Genomic DNA, 20,068 nt, shown 5'->3' with positions numbered 1-20,068 from the left:
AACTATAGCAGCAGGCCGTTTACATATTGCATCTTTTCTATTTAAATTTAAACTATTAAAATGATTATGTATGTATTAACGCTGATAATAACAACAGTTCATTTAAATTCTTAGCTAATATATAGCTTCAATTAACATTAAACAAATACTATTTTTATAGTTAGTATAGTATTAACCATGATTATTCTTCAGATTATAATCGTACAACCAAAATCTATAATCGCTGCATCCCTAATTGTTACGCAGTTTAAAACATAACATATGAATGTGTCTGAATGTAGAAGAAGCCTACTTGAGCAATACACTGATTTTGTTGCGCTTTGAAATACAACATTTGAATATGTTTGTAAAAAAAAAAAAAGCCACATTGTACAATGCAGTGATGTTATGTAGTTTCAAAATACAAGATATTAACGTTTTAATGTAGAAAAAGCCAACATGGGTGTCTTAATGAGCAAAAAAAATCAGGATATGGGCTCTTATATTGCTGTTGTGTCATATATCTCCGGACCCTCATTTGGGATGCTTTTCATGAACTGGTTCCCATGATAAACTAATTGAATAGCCCTGGCATAGAACATTAGTTTTGTTTTTAAATCTGCCACTATGCTGACACATAGGCATTTGTAGCCCCACCCTAAACCTCTTAGATGTTGTGTCAGGTCCACTTAAATGAAAACACATAATACAGTTTCACAGTACTAAAGTCATGCTCGGGCTCCTACATCAAGTTTATTGTATATACACTTGCTCCAAATGATAGTTCAGATTTAAAAAAACAAGCAGAAACGTGTAAATCTTACTTTTCTTCCCATCCATGTCGGCATGGATTTTGCGGGCCAGGAAGCCAGTTTTGTAGACGGCAGCATTGGGGTCGTGTGCAATGTCCAGGAAGGGGTTACTGCCACTGCTGATGCGACTGATGCTCTTACTGTGAGAGTGATGGTTCTTATCCGCCAGTTCAGACAGAGACTTCTTCAGCTCATCTCCATCTCTACAACACACAAACACAGACACAGACCATCAACTCATCACTCTTCACACACCATCATGCGTGATGGCTCTTCAGCAGTCCTGATAATAGTTTGAACAAGTTCTGTTTTTGAGCTGTAGAAACACAACTTATGTAAGCGACTGATGGGCTGATGTGTGTGGGAGAGTCTGCGGACATTCAGCATCACTGCCGGAATCCCCACACAAACACACTGACCACTGACTCATACTGCACACATCTGTTATTGCATGTCTGATATTTGTGGAAATAGAAAGCAGAAAAATTCAGTTGACTGCTTTTAAATGTCTGTTTAAATCATCTCTTTTGCATGTATTTACAGCAAATCACAATAAAAAACAACAAAAAACACAATCTACTATTGCTCAAGCCCAATTTATGTTTTCACAGAAATGTTTCGCCACAAAATGGACACAAATCCAATGCATAATTCATGCACTGAATGCAAATGTGACTCAGTGGACTTCTGTGATGCTGTTATGTTCATCCAATATGGCGATCACAGTCACTCCATCCACACGTGCCATCAATGACTGCTCATGTATGGACGGCTCCGCTCCTAAAAAACTTGAGATGGTGACACCATCCACCACAAAGATGTCTTGGAAGTCATTTACGCTTGGTCTTTTCATGACCAGATACCAGTAAAAATACCAATAAAAGCAGAAGTGTCCACATGTAAATACAAGTGGAAAAAAGGTACAGTATACACTGCACGTGGAAAGTATTGATAGCGCTTCACTTTTTCCACATTCTTTTATATTACAGCCTTATTTCAAAATGGATTAAATTCATATATTTCCTTAAAATTCTACACACAATACCCCATAATGACAATGTGAAAAAAGAGTATTTGAAATTGTTGCAAATTTCTTTTTTAATATGATGCCACAAGCTTGGCACACCTGTGTTTGGGAATTTTGGCCCATTCCTCTTTGCAGTACCTCTCAAGATCTATTAGGTTGGATGGGAAACGATGGTGTGCAGCCATTTTCAGATCTCTCCAGAGATGTTCAATAGGATTTAGGTCCGGGCTCTGGCTGGGCTATTATTTTAAACTGATAAAATAACTAAGTGAGCATATTAATATAATTGGTACTGCATCATAAATTACAGAAGGCTGGAGCACTGAACTCTGAATTACATGAAATTAAATTCTATTTTAAAATATATTAAAAAAGGAAACAGTTCTTTCATTTGACTGTATTTTAGAATAAAAATAGTTGAGCATGAAAAAAAAAAGTAGTAAATGCAGTGCATTTAATGACTTGACTTGAGGTCTGTTATTCACACACAAAGCTTTTGTCACTATTTATTTATTGCTAGCATTGCTTTAAAACTTTGGGCTCTGTTTTAACAATCAAGGTGCAAAGTCTAAAGCGCATAGCGCAAAAGCATTAAAGGCTTGTCCGAATAAACTTTTGCTATTTTAAGGATGGAAAAATATGCTCTGCGCCCTGGCAAATGGTCTAACAGTGTTGTGCTTGCTCTCTTAGTGAGTTATGGGTGTGTTTTGAGTGTAACGTGCATTAAACCAATCAGATTCTCATCTCCCATTCCCTTTAAGATTCAGCTACTGTACGTCAAGCCATAGTGCATTTGCTATTTACATGGATTTTATAAGAGGAAAAACTGAAAACAGACCATCTTAAACAGGCCATCTGTTTAAGCCTTCTCCATTCAGCCTCTTTACTTTACTCCTTTACTTTTGTAGATAAGTAAACAGTGTTATACACACTCTACTGAAGACATCCATTAGCTTATGGTGGTGCACACGTCTCCAAAACCCAACAGGTGGACAAATCTAAACTTGTTTTACTAAAACAAATATAAATAAGCATATAATAAATAATACTGCTAAAAATAATAATATTATACAAATGCAAATTGTCATGAATAACCCAAAAAAAAGTTTGGACCTGCATAGGCGCATAACTAACACACTCTATGCTGGACTTTAGACCAGGTTTTAGTTGGTCAATGGCGCAGTCTATTTCACTTTATAGACCGGCACGGCACACCCATGAGTCCACAAAGTGGTGCAAATGGATTTGCTATTTAAACAACATGGTGCAAAACGTGAAAATTAGGGTTGCGCTGTTCTCAAAATAGCAACAAATCGCACCAAACACATCATGTGGCTTATTGCACTGGGTGTATGATAGGGCCCTTTGTGTTCAAAAGATGAATTTTTGAGCGAAGTTTCCATTAAAGTATATCAAGAGACAAGTGCATCTAAAAATGGATGAGGAGTTGTAAATCTGGTGTCCTTCTCTTTGTTTCACACAGCAGGTGGAGAAGAGTGTTTGATTAGAGGCGGACAGCTTTAATCATGTGACAGCAGGATCGCCATCAGAGGTCACAACCTCAATGGGTCATTTGAAGAAGGTCTGCAACTGGACACTAAAGCAACACTTTACATGTTCACACATTTCTATACTAACAATGGCTGAAGAGATGCTTGAAGGGTTTTTGACAAGGATTACAGTTGCACTGCTACATTCTGGATTAAATGCAAACACTCCGCCGGACTCTGTCCTGAAGGTTGATGCTTCTGTCAGTCACGGAAAAAACGAACGTTGCTAGGAAACTAACAACCCAAATAGCAGCCATTTACCTTTGCTTGTAGTAATATGTTTGAAGCTCAAGACCACTATTTCCTTGATGACATTAGTCGAGTGTCAGGAGGCGTTAGAATTGCTTAAATATTCCCTTTACGTAATGAAGGATCACAAGAAACATTACTCAAATGACAGAAGGAAACATGTTCTTGAAATAGGCAACAAGTCAATAGTCAGAACTAGCAGTGTCCCCTGTCTCGGTATATAAATGACCCTTTTAGAAGTTCCCAACCACTTACTCAAGCTGAATCACACAATTAACAGGCAGATTAGATTTACCTTCCCACAAAACCAAACCATCAACATACTTCAACTCAGCAAACAATTCATTTCAACTTCACATTACAAAAGGCCATTTCATTCTCCCTCTATCTATATATAGCACTTCGTCTCCACGCTCGAGGAAACCTCATAAAAACACATATAAATGACTATCAAGGCAGATTATTTGAGTAAATAGGATTATTACATACTGTTTGTTTCAATCGACTTAAAACGATTGAGGAAATAAGCCTGAACGCTGGTGTGCACCAAACACAAAGTAACACTCGACATATTAAACCACCAGAGTAGACCAGAAATGATGATAAAAAAATCAGAACGCTGATTGAAAATGATGATCCAAGTGTTATTACAGAGACAGCAGTCATTGATGTTCCATTAACCACAGCTGCAAGCAGCAAACTGTTTACTGTAAGCTGGCTATCTACTACTATTACTCTTTGGTTTGCTTAATTAGGGACATAAATAATAGTAACACAGCACTGAAACTATTTGATAAGAATACAGCTAACGTGAGCAGGATATATGAGACAACTGTCTTCTGTAGAACTTTTGCATTGCTGAATTGACTGTTTTATGATTGACAATCTACATAGATATTGACCTGAATCAACAATGAGCTGATTTGAGCTGAATAATGTATTCGATACAATTGTTCTAAATTTGGATTCACATAAAAAAAGGCCATTTCATTCTCCCTCCCATAGCGCTTCATTTAAACATTTGAGGAATCCTTATATAAAAATCGTATCTATAAACCAGATGATCAAGGCAGAGTATTTAAAGCTGACTTGAGCTGAAAAAAGCTTCTAAACTGTAGTCTATATTACAATACTGATTTTTAATTAATCTTATCTGACTAAATCTGCAAAAGTATATCTTTTAACATTTGAAATAGCTCATACTGAGTCCTTCTAAACCCTCTTTAAACAGAATGGTGGTTAATGTTGGTTCACATTTCAGAATGCTCATAATTTACCTAGAGACAGCAATTAATGGTGGGTATTCAAACACTGACATTTAGTCCTGGAGATAAATTTAGAAGATGGGTACACTGTGGTCATAAAGGGATGGACATGGTCAGCAACAATACTCAGTTATGCTGTGGCATTGACACAATGCTCAATTGATACTAATGTGCCCAAAGTGTTCCAAGAAAATATCCCCTATACCATTCCACCACCAGCTGCCTGAACCATTGAAACAAGGCAGGATGGATCCATGCTTTCATGTTGTTGATGCCAAATTCTGACCCTACCAGCCAAATTTTGCAGCAGAAATTGAGATTCATCAGACCATGGAACATTTTTCCAATCTTCTATTGTCCAATTTTGGTGAGCCCGTGCTACAATTCGCCTTAGTTTTCTGTTAATAGTTGACAGGAGTGGCTTCTGCTGTTGTAGCTAATCCACCTCAAGGTTCGACATGTTGTGCATTCAGAGATGCTCTTCTGCATACCTTGGTTGTAACGAGTGGTTATTTGAGTTACTCTTGCCTTTCTATCAGCTCCAACCAGTCTGGCAATTTTTCTTCTGACCTCTGGCATCAACCCTAAAGATGGCTGCGTGAAAATCCCAGTAGATCAGCAGTTTCTGAAAAACTTAGACCAGCCCGTCTGGCACCAACAATCATGCTATGTTCAAAGTCACTTAAATCACCTTTCTTCCCCAATCTATTGCTCGGTTTGAACTGCAGCAGATCATCTTGAGTTGCTGCCATGTGATTGGTTGATTCGAAATTTGCATTAACAAGCAGTTGGATAAATGTACCTAATAAAATGGCCAGTGAGTTTCATTATTTTGTTGAACACTAAAGAAGATATTTTGAAGTAAGCTGAAAACATCTCATCATAAACTTTCATAGCAGAAAAAAAGTCAATGGTTACAAGTTTATTTAAACTTTCTCTTTAAAATATCTTCTTTTGTGTTTAACAGATGGTTTGAAACAAGTAAAGGGTCAGTAAATGATGACAGAATTTTCTGTTTTGGGTAAACTATCCTTCTAACGTTCTTTTTTAGTGTCCTTTCGTCCTTTCGTGTAAGTGTCATTGATTAGGCTTTTATATCTGTCAAATTCATCCTAATTTTCTTTCTAGCAGTTTTGTTTACATAGCAATATCAGCGTATTGCTCCATAATACCTGGTGAAAAGTGCTGCTTGCTCCTAAATTGCATCTGTTAAAAGTTTATTTTCCCATGCTGGGTTAAAAGGGGAATTAGAATAAAAGTAACCTGTGGATAAGCACAGTATGAAAAGCTCTATAGACTGTTATGTTTTTGTGTATTGCAGAATTTAAAGGTGCAGTAGGTGATTGTATCTAGAAACATTTTTGTAGTGCTGGTTAAAGTACATGATCTAAATATATTTATACGTATTTTTATATTCTGGGTGAGACATAAGCGCCGCGTTCACGTGGACTCAAGTATGAGAGTGACAGCAGTAAAAACAAATGATGAATCAAAACCTTTTAAAATCCCAAATCAATGTTTGAGTTACTTTTTCACGCTGGAAGAAGGATGCTACCATGGCTGACGTATTTCTGTTAGGCAGGTAATGTTATGTTTGAAAACTATTTTGGTCACACAAAGCTTATATAGATTTTGTTGTTTTACGAATGGGTTATACGCACAGAAGTGTAGTTCAGCCACTGAAAATCGTGATTGATGTGACTACTTTCAATTTCATAAGGGACCTTTTACAGCATCGATAATGTAGACTTTTATTTAGTTTAACAACAAAATATAAGTAAATAGCGCTATTCCACCTAGCCTGCTTCACTGAGGTTTTATATTCACATCACATTGGTTCATTATTGAACAATGACGGCCTGTGATGCGCTCCCAATAGTGTTTACCATGCTACTCTGAATATTCGGTCTGAAATACCATGCAAGTATGGCTTAGTAATAAGTGTAACTCCTGCATGCCGCCAGCCAAGCACCATAGTCGCTTTAGGACAAAGCGTGTGAGAGAGTGAGACCAGCGATCCTTGCGTGCATGAAATATTGCACATTTTGACAAGTTTTGCTTGCTACACAACTGAAAGCGCGCTAGATTTTAGTTAGCATTTTAGCAGCACCTTTAAAACAGCCTATCTGAAGTGTAAAAAGGTCTTTAAAAATAAATGTAACCTCCCTATAAACCGACTAGCTTTACATTCTACTAGAGAATCCTGTGGTTCAGATCTGGATGATAGTTTCAGCAGTGATGGCGAGCATCAACTTCTCATGCTGTAGATCACGACCAGACCATCTTGATCTCACCAGCATGCTTGACCTTTTCTTTTAAAGCTAAGTATTTGACTTCTGAAAACTTCCACTGTTGGTTTTGAAAAAAGCCTAAAGAATTATTAAAGCCTAAAGACAGTACAAAAAACAAACAAAACAACAATGTGCTTGAGAAAATGTGGTTGTATTTTTCTCAGCTAAGAACTTGTGAAGAGCTTATAAAATGTGTAAATGACTCAAAACACTGCCAGGAATTCAAATCAAGATCTGTTGCAAAAAGACAGCATTTTCCACCTCTGTAATGAGCAACTGAGAAAAAAAACAAACATGTTTGATCATTCAGTCTATTTTACAGGGTTTCTGCTGGTTTCACCTTTTCTTTTTAAAACCATCAATGAAATTTTAGACTTATATAGGGTCAAACACTTAGGAATGTCTTAATGGCCCAACAGAAAAAAATATAAACAGTTAAAGTCAGAATTATTAGTCCCCCTTCAAATTAGTTTTTCTTTTTTTAAATATTTCCCAAATTATGTTTAACAGAGCAAGAAAATTTTCACAGTATGTCTGATAATATTTTCTTCTTCTGGGGAAAGTCTTATTTGTTTTATTCCTGCTAGAATAAAACATTTTATAATTTTTTTAAACATCATTTTAAGGACAAAATTATTAGCCCTTTTAAGCAAAATTTTTTCCCGATAGTCTACAAAACAAACCATCGTTATATCCCGAACCAGCTTGCATGGTTCGGGATCTGTAGAGCTGTGCATCGATGCTCTTCAGTGTTTGGACTCTCAATAGTGATTATTAAACCCCACTGAACTGAGCTAAACTGAACAGAACTTAAACTTTACAAACTGAACTACACTGTTTCAATTTACTTTGATCTTTTATGTGAAGCTGCTTTGACAATCTACATTGTAAAAGAGCTATCCAAATGAAGGTGAATTTAATTGAATTGAATATATAATAACTTGCCTAATTATCCTAACCTGTTTGGTTAATCTAATTAATCTAGTTAAGCATTTAAATGTCACTTTAAGCTGTATAGAAGTGTTTTGAAAAATATCTAGTCAAATATTATTTATGTTCACTGTCATCATGGCAAAGATTAAATAAATAAGTTATTAGAAATGAGTTATTAAAACTATTATATTTAGAAATGTGTTGAAAAAAAATCTCTCCGTTAAACAGAAGCTGAAATTTTAATCGTTAAAAAATTAACAAGGGGGCTAATAATTCTGACTTCAACTGTACCTCTAAAATTAAAATTATTTTAAAATATATTTTGATATTATTTTAGGTAATAAAGTATTTTGTGCTTTTTTAATTAACATATATGGTCACTATAAAAGTCAGAACATCTCACTAACATGCTTTCGTGTTATATATATATATTGTCATGTGAAGGACGCTGACAACAGAGATGAGGACCCACTTGCAGTATTTATTAACAAGAATAGCCAGGCAGGCAAATGTCGATCACAGAAGTAAACAAGTGCATACAGAGAATCCAAAAAATGGTCAGTAAACAGGCAAATGGTCAGGACCATAGACTGTAAAATATATGGACGGAGTATCCGTGACGTCACCCATAGGTTTCTGAAGAGCGCAAAAGAAGCCACAAGTAGGCGCGGCCAACCGTCGCCATTTTGTTCGCGTGTCATCGCACCCACGGCGGGATACCAAACAAGGGCAAAGAGGCGAAGAGTGGGCGGAGCTTGCTTAGACCTGGCAGACAGACTTTACTGTGGGAGAAACGCTTGATACTTTATTACCTGCGACTCGTTTGTGTTCTGACCACATGTGCTTGGCTGTACACTATATCAATAAAGTGATTAGACTTTCAAAAACACTGTTGTAATACATTGAGCCACTAAAAATTGCTCTTATGACGTTTTTCTACAGGAGGAAAACGCGAATTACTTCCAAACACTTCAGATATAGTCTGTGTTAGTAAATGCAAGACTATTGATGAAATCCAGCATAACACTGTATGACAACGCTTCAGATGACTGTTTTATAGCCTACAGCTAATCTATCTGTCACATTCTGGAGTGCTCTACGGGTCTAAAGAAAAATATTAATGATAAATGATCTTAAATCAAACAAATACATTTATAGAGATGGTGTATAAGTATATAACTTTACTCACATGGGAAACGAGGCCACATGAATGGTTTGTGAGCACAATTAAGTGCACACAGCATCCCATATCATCTGATAATTGTAAGAAATAAGTCCAAAAGGCAGCTGACTGTGTAAAGCCACATAAACAAAACAAAAATACGAGGAATATGCCGAGATCAGTGGCTAATCTGCCGGATTCAGCTGAGGTGAAGTGACGGCGACCAGCGAGACCTAGCTGTCACTCAAGTGACCACGCCCTTAATTATGCAAACTTAATATAACCTAATATAAAGGAAACGGATGAGTTATAAAAAAATTCACCCCCCTCACAGTTGTCATGGAGGGTAATAATAGCTATATGAACCAAAATCGTTCTTTGTACCAGGCTGTAAACACCTTTTTTTCTTCTGTAAAATTGGCCATTCTAACAGTAGGCTCAATTGCACTTTGCTCTATTATGGAGCCAGGACTAGCGGAATTTTGATGAATTGCAGTTTCAGTTACTTCCGTATTGGCCTCCCGAGGGAGAGCGGGAGGTTGCCGCTTGGTCAGGACAGGCGGTAAAAACAAAGGGAAACAGTTAAACAAGGTAAAAGGTCAAACACGGCTAGACAAAGGAAATGCATCACTAACACGCGTCACGTCACAAATGTTCACTAACAGAATAACAAGACTCAGCACTGTAATCAAACCATGTAATTAAAGTGAAACAGGAACAAGTGTGAGTGTGTGGTGCATGACAGGATTTGTAGTTCTTTTGGTGGCATATTTGTAGTTCTCTAGCTATCTGTATGGACTAGATTGCTGGTGATTGTGACATATATATTATACTTTTCCTGTTTAATTTGCTATGTGTTTCTGAATGCTCTAACATTTTAATGTGCGCCAAAAATATGTGTACATCTGGCCTGCTTTTAACTTTTGTTTATTTTTAAATATGTTCTCAAAACACTCAAGACTTTCTAACAGGACGTGTGCTACACTATATTTGTTTGTTGGCAGCTGGGGTGTTGCTAGGATTTATGGACCTTGTGACTGTATATTGCTCTTGGCCTCTTTACACCCCTTCTATATCTATTAGAATAAGCACTCTGACACCCCTGTTTGGTTCCCATTTGTTCCAGCTTCTAAAATCATCCAAACGTTATGTCCAGTGCCCTTGGTTGGAGATGCTCTGTACTAAAAGTCATTTATGTTATTGTCTGGCTCTCAAGTAAATGGAAATGTTGTAGGGTTGTAAAATAGTGACACTATTTTGGTGAAAAGGAAAAGCAATCCTCATGGCATGGACCCAACACAACTTTTTAACGCAACAACATTGCCAGGATAGAGCAGATCTTGTATTTAAAGTTGACTTCATTCGTGAATTTACTGGTTTATTGGTTTAAAGTGATATTTTGTCTGTATTGGTCTTGTTTATTAAAGAACAATACATTTTCTGTTATCTTACAGACTTATTTCTCTCTCTATTACTTCTTATACATTATATAATTTCACACTACTAAAATGTCAATAAAAGTCATTTTGTTAAACTGTAGAGTTAAATTTCAACATCAAAAGTCAACAGAGCAGAGATCAAGTTCCCATAATGCAGTCCACAAACTTAATCACAAATACAGAAACTGTTAAATAACAGATGTTTTTAGAGTGAACAAACTTTTTGAGTATGATACAATGATACAAATAATGAGATAAAAATGTATTTTTAATGCTTCGGACTGTCGGAATTGCATTGCATTGACATAGACATGAATAAGTGAATGATGATAATTGAGATGTTATTTTCCTGTGCAATGGAGATAATGCTTTTAAAGGTGAAGGAAAATATTTCCTGTGTGGTTAATTACAGTATATCGAAACGAAAATGAGATTGTTTTTAGCTATTGAACGGTCATTTAACTAATGAAGTAGTGCAGGGCTAATCAATTGGCGGCCCGCGGGCCGAACCCGGCCCCCGAGGCAATTTGTTCCGGCCCTTCAATTAGTGTGACCTCAAAAATAAATTTAGTTCAGTCAAAAACAGCCGCTATAGTTATGAAGTGACGTGCGTCTGCTCAATACAGCACGAGCTGCAGTTGAAGGCTGCGCAAAAAGTGAGTCAAGTGACATTAAGCGAGTGGCGCGGGCAGCTGAAAACATTTATATATGTTTGTACAAAAGGCCTTTTATACAATGCACTGATAACGTTAATAGGGATGCAATGATTAGCTGATTTCACTATTAACCACACTTACATTTATTACAGTTAATTAATCTTAAATGCTTCTTAAAGCTGCATTTCTGTTGCACAGAACAAAACTACTGCAACTAAACAAAGTTACGCCAAATGTGTGCTTGTTTCGCGCTTATACCGAGGCTTATACACACACACATTGGATTAACTCTAGCAGCAGGCCATTCACATATTGTATCTTTTTCGTGTGCAAGTTTATTATTTCCAATAGAGACGTGCGCATATTGGGAGCAGTGCTAGCACGGCTCCCAAGCGGACCTCCAGGCGCTTATTTTCATTTATTTATTCATTGTTCTGTCATTTATTTTGATTGTAAAATCATCACTCATGTTTAAAATCAAAAACTTTTTTAAAAATGTATTATAATTTAAGTCCAAAGAGAGAAAAGAACTATTGCTTGTTTTTTTATTAATATTTTGTGCTGTATTTGGTTACTTAGCAGCAATAAACAACACTTTAAAATATAAGCAGTTTTCTTATGATTTTCTAAGCTAGTAGTGTTTTGAAATTAATAAATGCATGATAATCATGAAAATTGTGAAACCATGATTATTCTTAAGACTAATGTGAAACCAAAATCTATAATTGTTACATCCATAATAATAAAACATAACATATGAATGTGTCTGAATGTAGAAGAAGCCTACTTGAGCAATACACTGATTTTGTTGTGCTTTGAAATACAACATTTGGATAAGTTTGTAAAAAAAAGCCACATTGTACAATGCAGTGATTTTATGTACTTTCAAAATACAAGAAAAAGCCAACATGGGTGTCTTAAGGAGCAAAAATACAGCATATGCTTATATTGCTGTTGTGTCATCACTCATATTGCAAGTCATATCTCTCCGCCCCCTCATTTGGGATGCTTTTCATGAACTGGCCCCCATGACAAACTAATTGAATAGACCTGATGTAGTGTGATTGACTGTGGGATAAAAAGGGTGGAGTGAGAGGATTGTTTCACGCACTGAGGAAATTATTGTGCCGAAATGTCGGTGTTTTGTATCACCTAAGAATGTAAAATAAAGCTATACAAAGTAAATATTTACTTTGACTTTCTGAATAATATTACTAACTAAATTGACACACCAAAAAATGTAAAAACCCAGAGTGTGCAGTGCAAACTTCATTAAAAAAACCCCAAAACAAAATAAAATAAACTGCAGTGTTATATCAGTTCAATGGGCATGCAGAAATGGAGCACTTAGAAGCAGAAAACAGATTTTATGAAAGAAAATTAGGGTGAAATATTGAGATTAAAATATTACAATTATTAGAACAACAACTACAACATATTTAAAATAAATGTAGGCTTATGCAGTTCACGTTGCACAAGGATAAAATGTTAAATAGCTATTCTAAAGCCACTGTAAAGAATAGCTTCTTGCAGCAAAGATGCAGCTGAAAATGTTTCGTTTGGCTCAGGCAAAGTGGGATCTGCTTGGCGGTTGGTGCAGAGAGTTGGCGAGGGCTGGCTGTAATTTGGCACAATGGGACGGTGTCTCACTATATGACTGTTATCAGTGAGGCAAACTGTCAGTCTAATGTCATGTTTTCAAGATCATAATTACAGCTCATGTCTCACATGCCACCGATCTTATCATTTGACTCAAAGGCGCACTGTCACACACACTTTTTGAACCTTAATTGGACTGTGTATTTGCTGCAGGCAACAAAGGCAGTGATGATGATTGATTTCACACCTTTATGTTTGGATGACGTCAATGTACAGTCGTGGCCAAATGTTTTGAGAATTACATAAATATTGGAAATTGGAAAAGTTGCTGCTTAAGTTTTTATAATAGCAATTTGGATATACTTCAGAATGTTATGAAGAGTGAGCATATGAATTGCATAGTTCTTCTGTGCCATGAAAATTAACTTAATCCTGAAAAAAAAATATTCACTGCATTTCATTGCTGTCATTAAAGGACCTGCTGAGATCATCTCTAATCATCTTGTTAACTGTGAGAATGTTGACGAGCACAAGGCTGGAGATCATTATGTCAAGCTGACTGGGTTAGAATGGCAGACTTGACATGTTAAAAGGAGGGTGAGGCTTGAAATCATTGTTCTTCCATTGTTAACCATGGTGAACTGCAAAGAGACGCGTGCAGCCATCATTGCGTTGCATAAAAATGGCTTCACAGGCTAGGATATTGTGGCTACTAAGATTGCACCTAAATAAACAATTTATATGATCATCAAAAACTTCAAGGAAAGAGGTTCAATACTTGTTAAGAAGGCTTTAGAGCATCTAAGAAAGTCCAGCAAGCGCCAGGATCATCTCCTAAAGAGGATTCAGCTGCAGGATCGTAGTGCCACCAGTGCACAGCTTGCTCAGGAATGGCAGCAGGCAGGTGTGAGTGCATCTGCAAGCACAGTGAGGCGAAGACTTTTGGAAGATGACCTGGTGTCAAGAAGGGCAGCGAAGAAGCCACTTCTCTCTAAAAAAAAACCTCAGGGAGAGACTGATCTTCTGCAAAAAGTATGGCGAATGGACTGCTGAGGACTGGGGCAAAATTATATTCTCAGATGAAGCCCCTTTCCGATTGTTTGGGGCATCTGGCTTGTCTGGAGAAGAAAAGGTGAGCGCTAGCATCAGTCCTGTGTCATGCCAAGAGTAAAGCATCCTGAGACCATTCATGTGGGGGTGGCTTCTCATCCAAGGGAGTGGGCTCACTCACAATTTTGCCCAAAAGCACAGCCATGAATAAAGAATGGTACCAAAACACCCTCCAACAGCAACTTCTTCCAACAATCCAACAACAGTTTGGTGAAGAACAATGCATTTTCCAGCACGATGGAGCACTGTGCCATAAGGCAAAAGTGATATCTAAGTGGCTCGGAGACCAAAACGTTAAAAATTTGGGTCCATGGCCTGGAAACTCCCCAGATCTTAATCCCATTGAGATCTTGTGGTCAATCCTTAAGAGGTGGGTGGACAAACAAAAACCCACTAATTCTAACAAACTTCAAGAAGTGATTATGAAAGAATGGGTTGCTATCAGTTAGGATTTGGCCCAGAGGATGACCGAGAGCATGCCTAGTTGAATTGCAGAGGTCTTGAAAAAGAAGGGCCAACACTGCAAATACTGACTCTTTGAATAAATGTCATGTAATTGTTAATAAAAGCCTTGTATAAATGTATGAAGTGTTGTAATTATATTTCAGTACATCACATAAACAACTGAAACAAAGATCTAAAAGCAGTTTAGCAGCAAACTTTGAGAAAAGTAATATTTGTGTCATTCTTAAAACTTTTGGCCATGACTGTACAATAAAAAGAAAATGTTTTACCTTTGCTTTTTAAAAAGGTTTTGTGTACAAATAGACTTGCTGGCACGTTTTGGCTACCGTCTCTGAAAATATTTGACATTTCAGCTCTATAGTCTCTCCTTCATTGCATGTAAAAAAGCCTGAGGGTCCATCATTGACAATACACTGTCATTTGAAATTCACAATAATAACACTGTCCAATCTGCCTAGTGCTGTCGCCTCACAGCAAGAAGGTTGCTGGTTTGAGCCTCGGCTGGGTCAGTTGGCATTTCTGTATGGAGTTTGCATGTTCTACCCGCATTCGTGTGGGTTTCCGCCGGGTGCTCCGGTTTCCCCCACAGTCCAAAGACATGTGGTACAAGTGAATTGGGTAGGCTAAATTGTCCGTAGCGTATGAGTGTAAATGAGTGAGTATGGATATTTCCCAGAGATGGGTTGCAACTGGAAGGGCATCCGCTGCATAAAACATATGCTGGATAAGTTGGCGGTTCATTCCGCTGTGGCGACCCCAGATGAATAAAGGGACTAAGCCGAAAAGAAAATGAATGAACGAATCTCCCTATTTTCACTTCTGGAATATAAACCGCCTCTGTTCTTCTCTAACAACAAACATTCCTTAGTTACTTCACGTCTAGATGATAGATTGTTCAATTGTTTAGCCTCCCCTTGCATAAATTGCAGTTGGAACAGAACTTTGCAGCACAAATTCTTTCTAGAAGCGCCCTTGTAGAGCTTATGTCCCTTGTTCTTTACAACGCACACTGGCTCCGGGTCAAATATCACATCAGCTTCAACATTTTGCTTCTCAATTACAAAGCTCTCAATAATCTCACTCTTTCATATCTGTCTGATCTTCTTCAAATGAATACTCCTGCAGGCAGTCTGAGATCCTCTTCTTCTGATTCTCTTTTGATTCAACCACATATTATAGATTTGAGCAGTATGTGGTTGAGGGTTTTTAACTATGCTGCTCCTTATTTGTGGAATGCTCTTCATCAGGACCTCCGCAGCAGTGATGCTTTTTTCATCATTTTAAATCTAGTCTCAAAACCCATTTGTTTAAACTTGATTACTGTTGATTAGTAATCAAGTAATCAATTAGTAATCAACCTGGTCATTCTTCCACAGAGTATATGCAGTCAAAACTCTAGCTTTTTGTTTTTTGTTGCACATATTGAAGGGGTAGTTTAAATTTCTATGAAAATACTACAAATAATAGGCATAATAATTAGGGGTGTCAAAATTAATTGTTTCTTCGGTGCACCACGATGTATGGAAAGCATTATCAATGCACCGTGATGCACCGAGATATCGAATTGAACCGAATCGATGGCATGATAATCGTAACCGAACCGTGACACCAGTGTAGGTTCACACCTCTAATAATAATTATTATTCTGTCCCAACCAATTGTATTGTCCCAGTGGCGCAAGAACAGCAGAAAGCAGTCTGGGTAACCTTAGTGACTTTACAGGCGATTGTTCTTCTCAATTTCCTTCTTTTTTGTAAAAATCCTCCCGGTGCTTTGTTTTCCCTTACAGTCCAAAGACATGCAGTACAGGTGAATTGGGTAGGCTAAATTGTCCGTAGTGTATGAGTGTGAGTGAGTGTGTATGGATGTTTCCCAGAGATGGGTTGTGGCTGGAAGGACATCCGCTGCATAAAACATGTGCTGGATAAGTTGGTGGTTCATTCCGCTGTGGCGACCCCGGATTAATAAAGAGACTAAACCGACAAGAAAATGAATGTATGAATGAATCGAATATTAGCAAGATTATCATATTTGTTACACCACCGGCATAACATGTTAGCCATGAAGAAGTGTTCGTACAAGAAAATACAAGTGGTATAAAACTGATAATACTCAAACAACCCTTGAATATTTACAAAAATAGGTCTTTATGAAAAATAGAGCACTTAAGGACATATATTTTAACGTTTAAATCAGCCACAGAATTAAAACACATGTGTGTTACTCTCGAACGTACACTGAGAGAAAATGAAAGTAAAACTAATCTAAATGCAGTACTTTAAATGTTGACTAGGTGGTGGGTAAAAACCACAGATGTGCCTGAACAACAATGATAGAGATTCAAAAATATATGTTTTGGCAGGCCAAATCTCGTTATATTTTTGTTGTCAGATGTGGGCCGGAGGGAGGGCAGGCTGCAAATGGCCCGCGGGTCAGCCGCTTGAGACTTCTGCTGTTGTACATAGTGCATAGTGTGTAGTGTGCCATTTGGGATGCAGCTACAGTCTTCTGGTGCGTTCACACCAGATGCGAATGAAGCATCAAGCACGAGTGATTTACATGTAAAATAATGCAAAGACGGAAATAGGTATCCTGCGGTGTGATTCATGTGATTGAGGTGCACGAATGGCGCGAGTTGAGCATTTTCGTGGTTGGCGCGAGTTGGAAAAGCAGAACTTTAGCAGACATTAGACCCACGTTAACCAATCACGAGATTTCTCTTGTAGGGTCATGATTATGATGTAGTGCCTGTTGTTGCTGTGCTGATGGGAAATCCTCCTGCCAACACCGGACAACAGCACATCAAACTGGGTTCGGAGGAATCTAAACCACAGCTGAAAGCCTCCATCATCCAGGTACAGTTTCTAGAGGAGTTTATGAACTCACAGAGCTAGGTGCACCTCTTAAAGGATTTAGTGGACTCAGACACAGGCACTGAACAAATCTACGCTGTTTTTCAGCCTTCCTAAAGCACATGAAGCACAGCTACTCAATAAAATCCATGTTAGCCATTCCGCAACGAAGCTAGAGTCATCAGTAGGCCCACACGAATTCTGCCCGCACAAAAATCCACAGATTTTTAGCCTATTATTTAGCCTATGTATTTACTTGTGTAAATTTAAATATACTCAGTTTTTTAATTAACTTCACCAATATTATTGACTAATATTAAACTGTTCATCTGATTTATTTAAAGTACAGTTTGTACAGTAATATTTTCTGCCTTTTAGTAGATATATTATATGAGAGACTTGCTTCGTTTACCAAATAAGTGGATCTAATAGGATTTACATTGTTAACAATAAATAAAAGTTAAAAAGGTATTATTTTTATTTCATATATTAAGTTTTTAGTTATGATCCTCCTAGAATGATAAATCTGCAGATTTTTTACAAAATTCTCTGCAGAAATAGCAAAAAATGTCCACAGATTCTGTCTGGCCCTAGTCATCGTGCAGGCAGAAGTCCTGCCCATGACACAAATCTGCGTCTATTGTGAATTTAATTTGACGCACGAATTAAGCGAATTTGATGTGCGAATGAAGTGAGTAAACTTAAAATGTTCACAAGTCTATTTACGTGCGAATAGCGTGATGTATTCGCACAAGATGCGCCTGGTGTGAATGCCACAATATAGTTGTGGTTTAGGATGTCAACTACTTGCAAAGTGTCAAGCGCATTTATAGACTGAACACGTAACGTGTGTATTACGTGAGCAACTTAACAATATCATGTTTTTTTGTAGTTTACACAGATGTATGCATGTTGAAGCCAATTTTCCAGAAAATGAAGCATTAAAATGCAAAATTCTTAAAATATTTTTAAACAGTGTTATTTCAAAGTAATGACCGTGTATATCAATCTTCTCATAAAGAGTTCCTAAAATCTGTACCCAACCCAAACCCCTTTCAAACCCAAACCCAACATCCATGAATTATTGTTTACAAGAATAAAACCATGTAAAATTAGAACCCAGCATGTTAGCATTTTTTTTTCAACCTGGACCCAAACATAAAATTAAAAGCTGTGGGAAAAAAATTCAATCTGCATTGATTTTGAGATTTTGCTATTCTTTCTTGAATAAATTCTGAGCTTAGTTTTTAAAAGCAGTTGGTGCACCATGTTACTTTTTAACCATAACCACAAAAGGGGAAAAGCGCGTGTGTGCTCGAATGAGTAATGTAAAATAGCTTTTATGTCACAAGATTAATGTAATCACTCCTGTAATTTGCTTAAACCTTTTTCTAACTTTATTAATAATTATATTTAGGTTCAAGTGGTCTTTGTAAGGAAGTAGATGCAAGCAGAGTACGGCTGTTTGTAAAGCATACATTGCCATCTGCTGTTAAAAAATAAACTCAGAATCGATTCAAGAGAATCGATTCATCTCTAATAAAATGCCACTGATGTGTGCACAGTCTCCAGCCTCACAGTCAGGAAGAAAAACTGGTTCTGCTGACTGATTTGTCCTATGCTCCATAATTTTATTTTTATTTATTTATTTATTTACTTACTAATTATTATTGCCTGCCAATTACATAAAAGTTATATGTGAGTTTGGCTTTCAACTGTGGCTAGTGGATTGGAAAAATAAACATGATAGATTGACTAAAATTCAATTGACAGCCTAATATATTATAGATCCGCTACTGTTGTTTTCCTCATCTCCGGCAAAGAGATGCTGCACACAAAAAGACATGCCCTGCATAAACACAGTGTAATAAAGCAAGTGGCTTCAGGGATGGATCTCTGTGTGTGACGTTTGTTCCCTTTCTACATTCTGAAAAATGTATGATCATGCACAAATGTGCTGAAAAGCTAAAATGTCAATCATTTATCAATCACTGAAAACCACTGCAGTCTAATCACGTCTTTTAACTTCTCCAGTCATGTCTTTGGACCCAAATCTGCTCAGTCTCAAGTCACACCTCAGGGTATTCAGATCCAAGTGATCAGATGAAAATCTGTATTGTCATATATTAACATATAGACTATGAATTTTAACTAATATAACTGAACATGCAGTTGAAGTCAAAACTATTTTCCCTCCTGTTCATTTTCTTTTCTTTTTCAAATATTTACCAAATGATGTTTAACAGAGCAAGGAAATTTTCACAGTATTTCCTATAATATTTTTTCTTCTGGAGACAGTCTTATTTGTTTTATTTTGGCTGGATTAAAAGCAGTTTTATTTTTTTTTTAAAAACCATTTTAAGGTCACTATTATTAGCCCCACTTACGTTGTTTCAGTCGTCTATAGAACAACCCACGGTTATACAATGACTTGTCTAATAACTCAAACTTGCCTAGTTAAACCAATTTAAATCAATTTTAATAATAGAGTTAAGCCTTTAATTTGCACTTTAAGCTGAACACTAGTAATTTGAAAAATATCTAGCAAATGTTATGTACTGACATCAACTGTATAAGCATTGTATTTATAATTCCAATGGTTGAAAAGAATATATAAAATATTCAATATTTCATTATTTTGAAATATATGCTGCATTTATGACATCCAAACATAAACTT

The 20,068-nt window shown here is 36.9% G+C and overlaps 1 protein-coding gene across 5 annotated transcripts in view; it reads right to left on the bottom strand.

Moving 5' to 3' along the window:
• The window catches only part of psd3l (pleckstrin and Sec7 domain containing 3, like), a 192,911-nt gene that overhangs the window by 25,679 nt on the left and 147,164 nt on the right, over positions 1-20,068 (bottom strand). For all 5 annotated transcript variants that reach the window (XM_056466945.1, XM_056466946.1, XM_056466948.1 and 2 more), the window contains one exon: positions 804-994. In XM_056466945.1, the coding sequence (XP_056322920.1) occupies positions 804-994 (191 nt within the window). The remainder of the gene's footprint in view (positions 1-803; positions 995-20,068) is intronic.

This window comes from Danio aesculapii, chromosome 10, assembly GCF_903798145.1.
Source record: "Danio aesculapii chromosome 10, fDanAes4.1, whole genome shotgun sequence".
In the NCBI taxonomy this organism is placed as follows: Eukaryota; Metazoa; Chordata; class Actinopteri; order Cypriniformes; family Danionidae; genus Danio; species Danio aesculapii.
The sequence above is the reverse complement of the archived record's forward strand: the minus strand, read 5'-3'. Positions and strand labels throughout refer to the sequence as shown.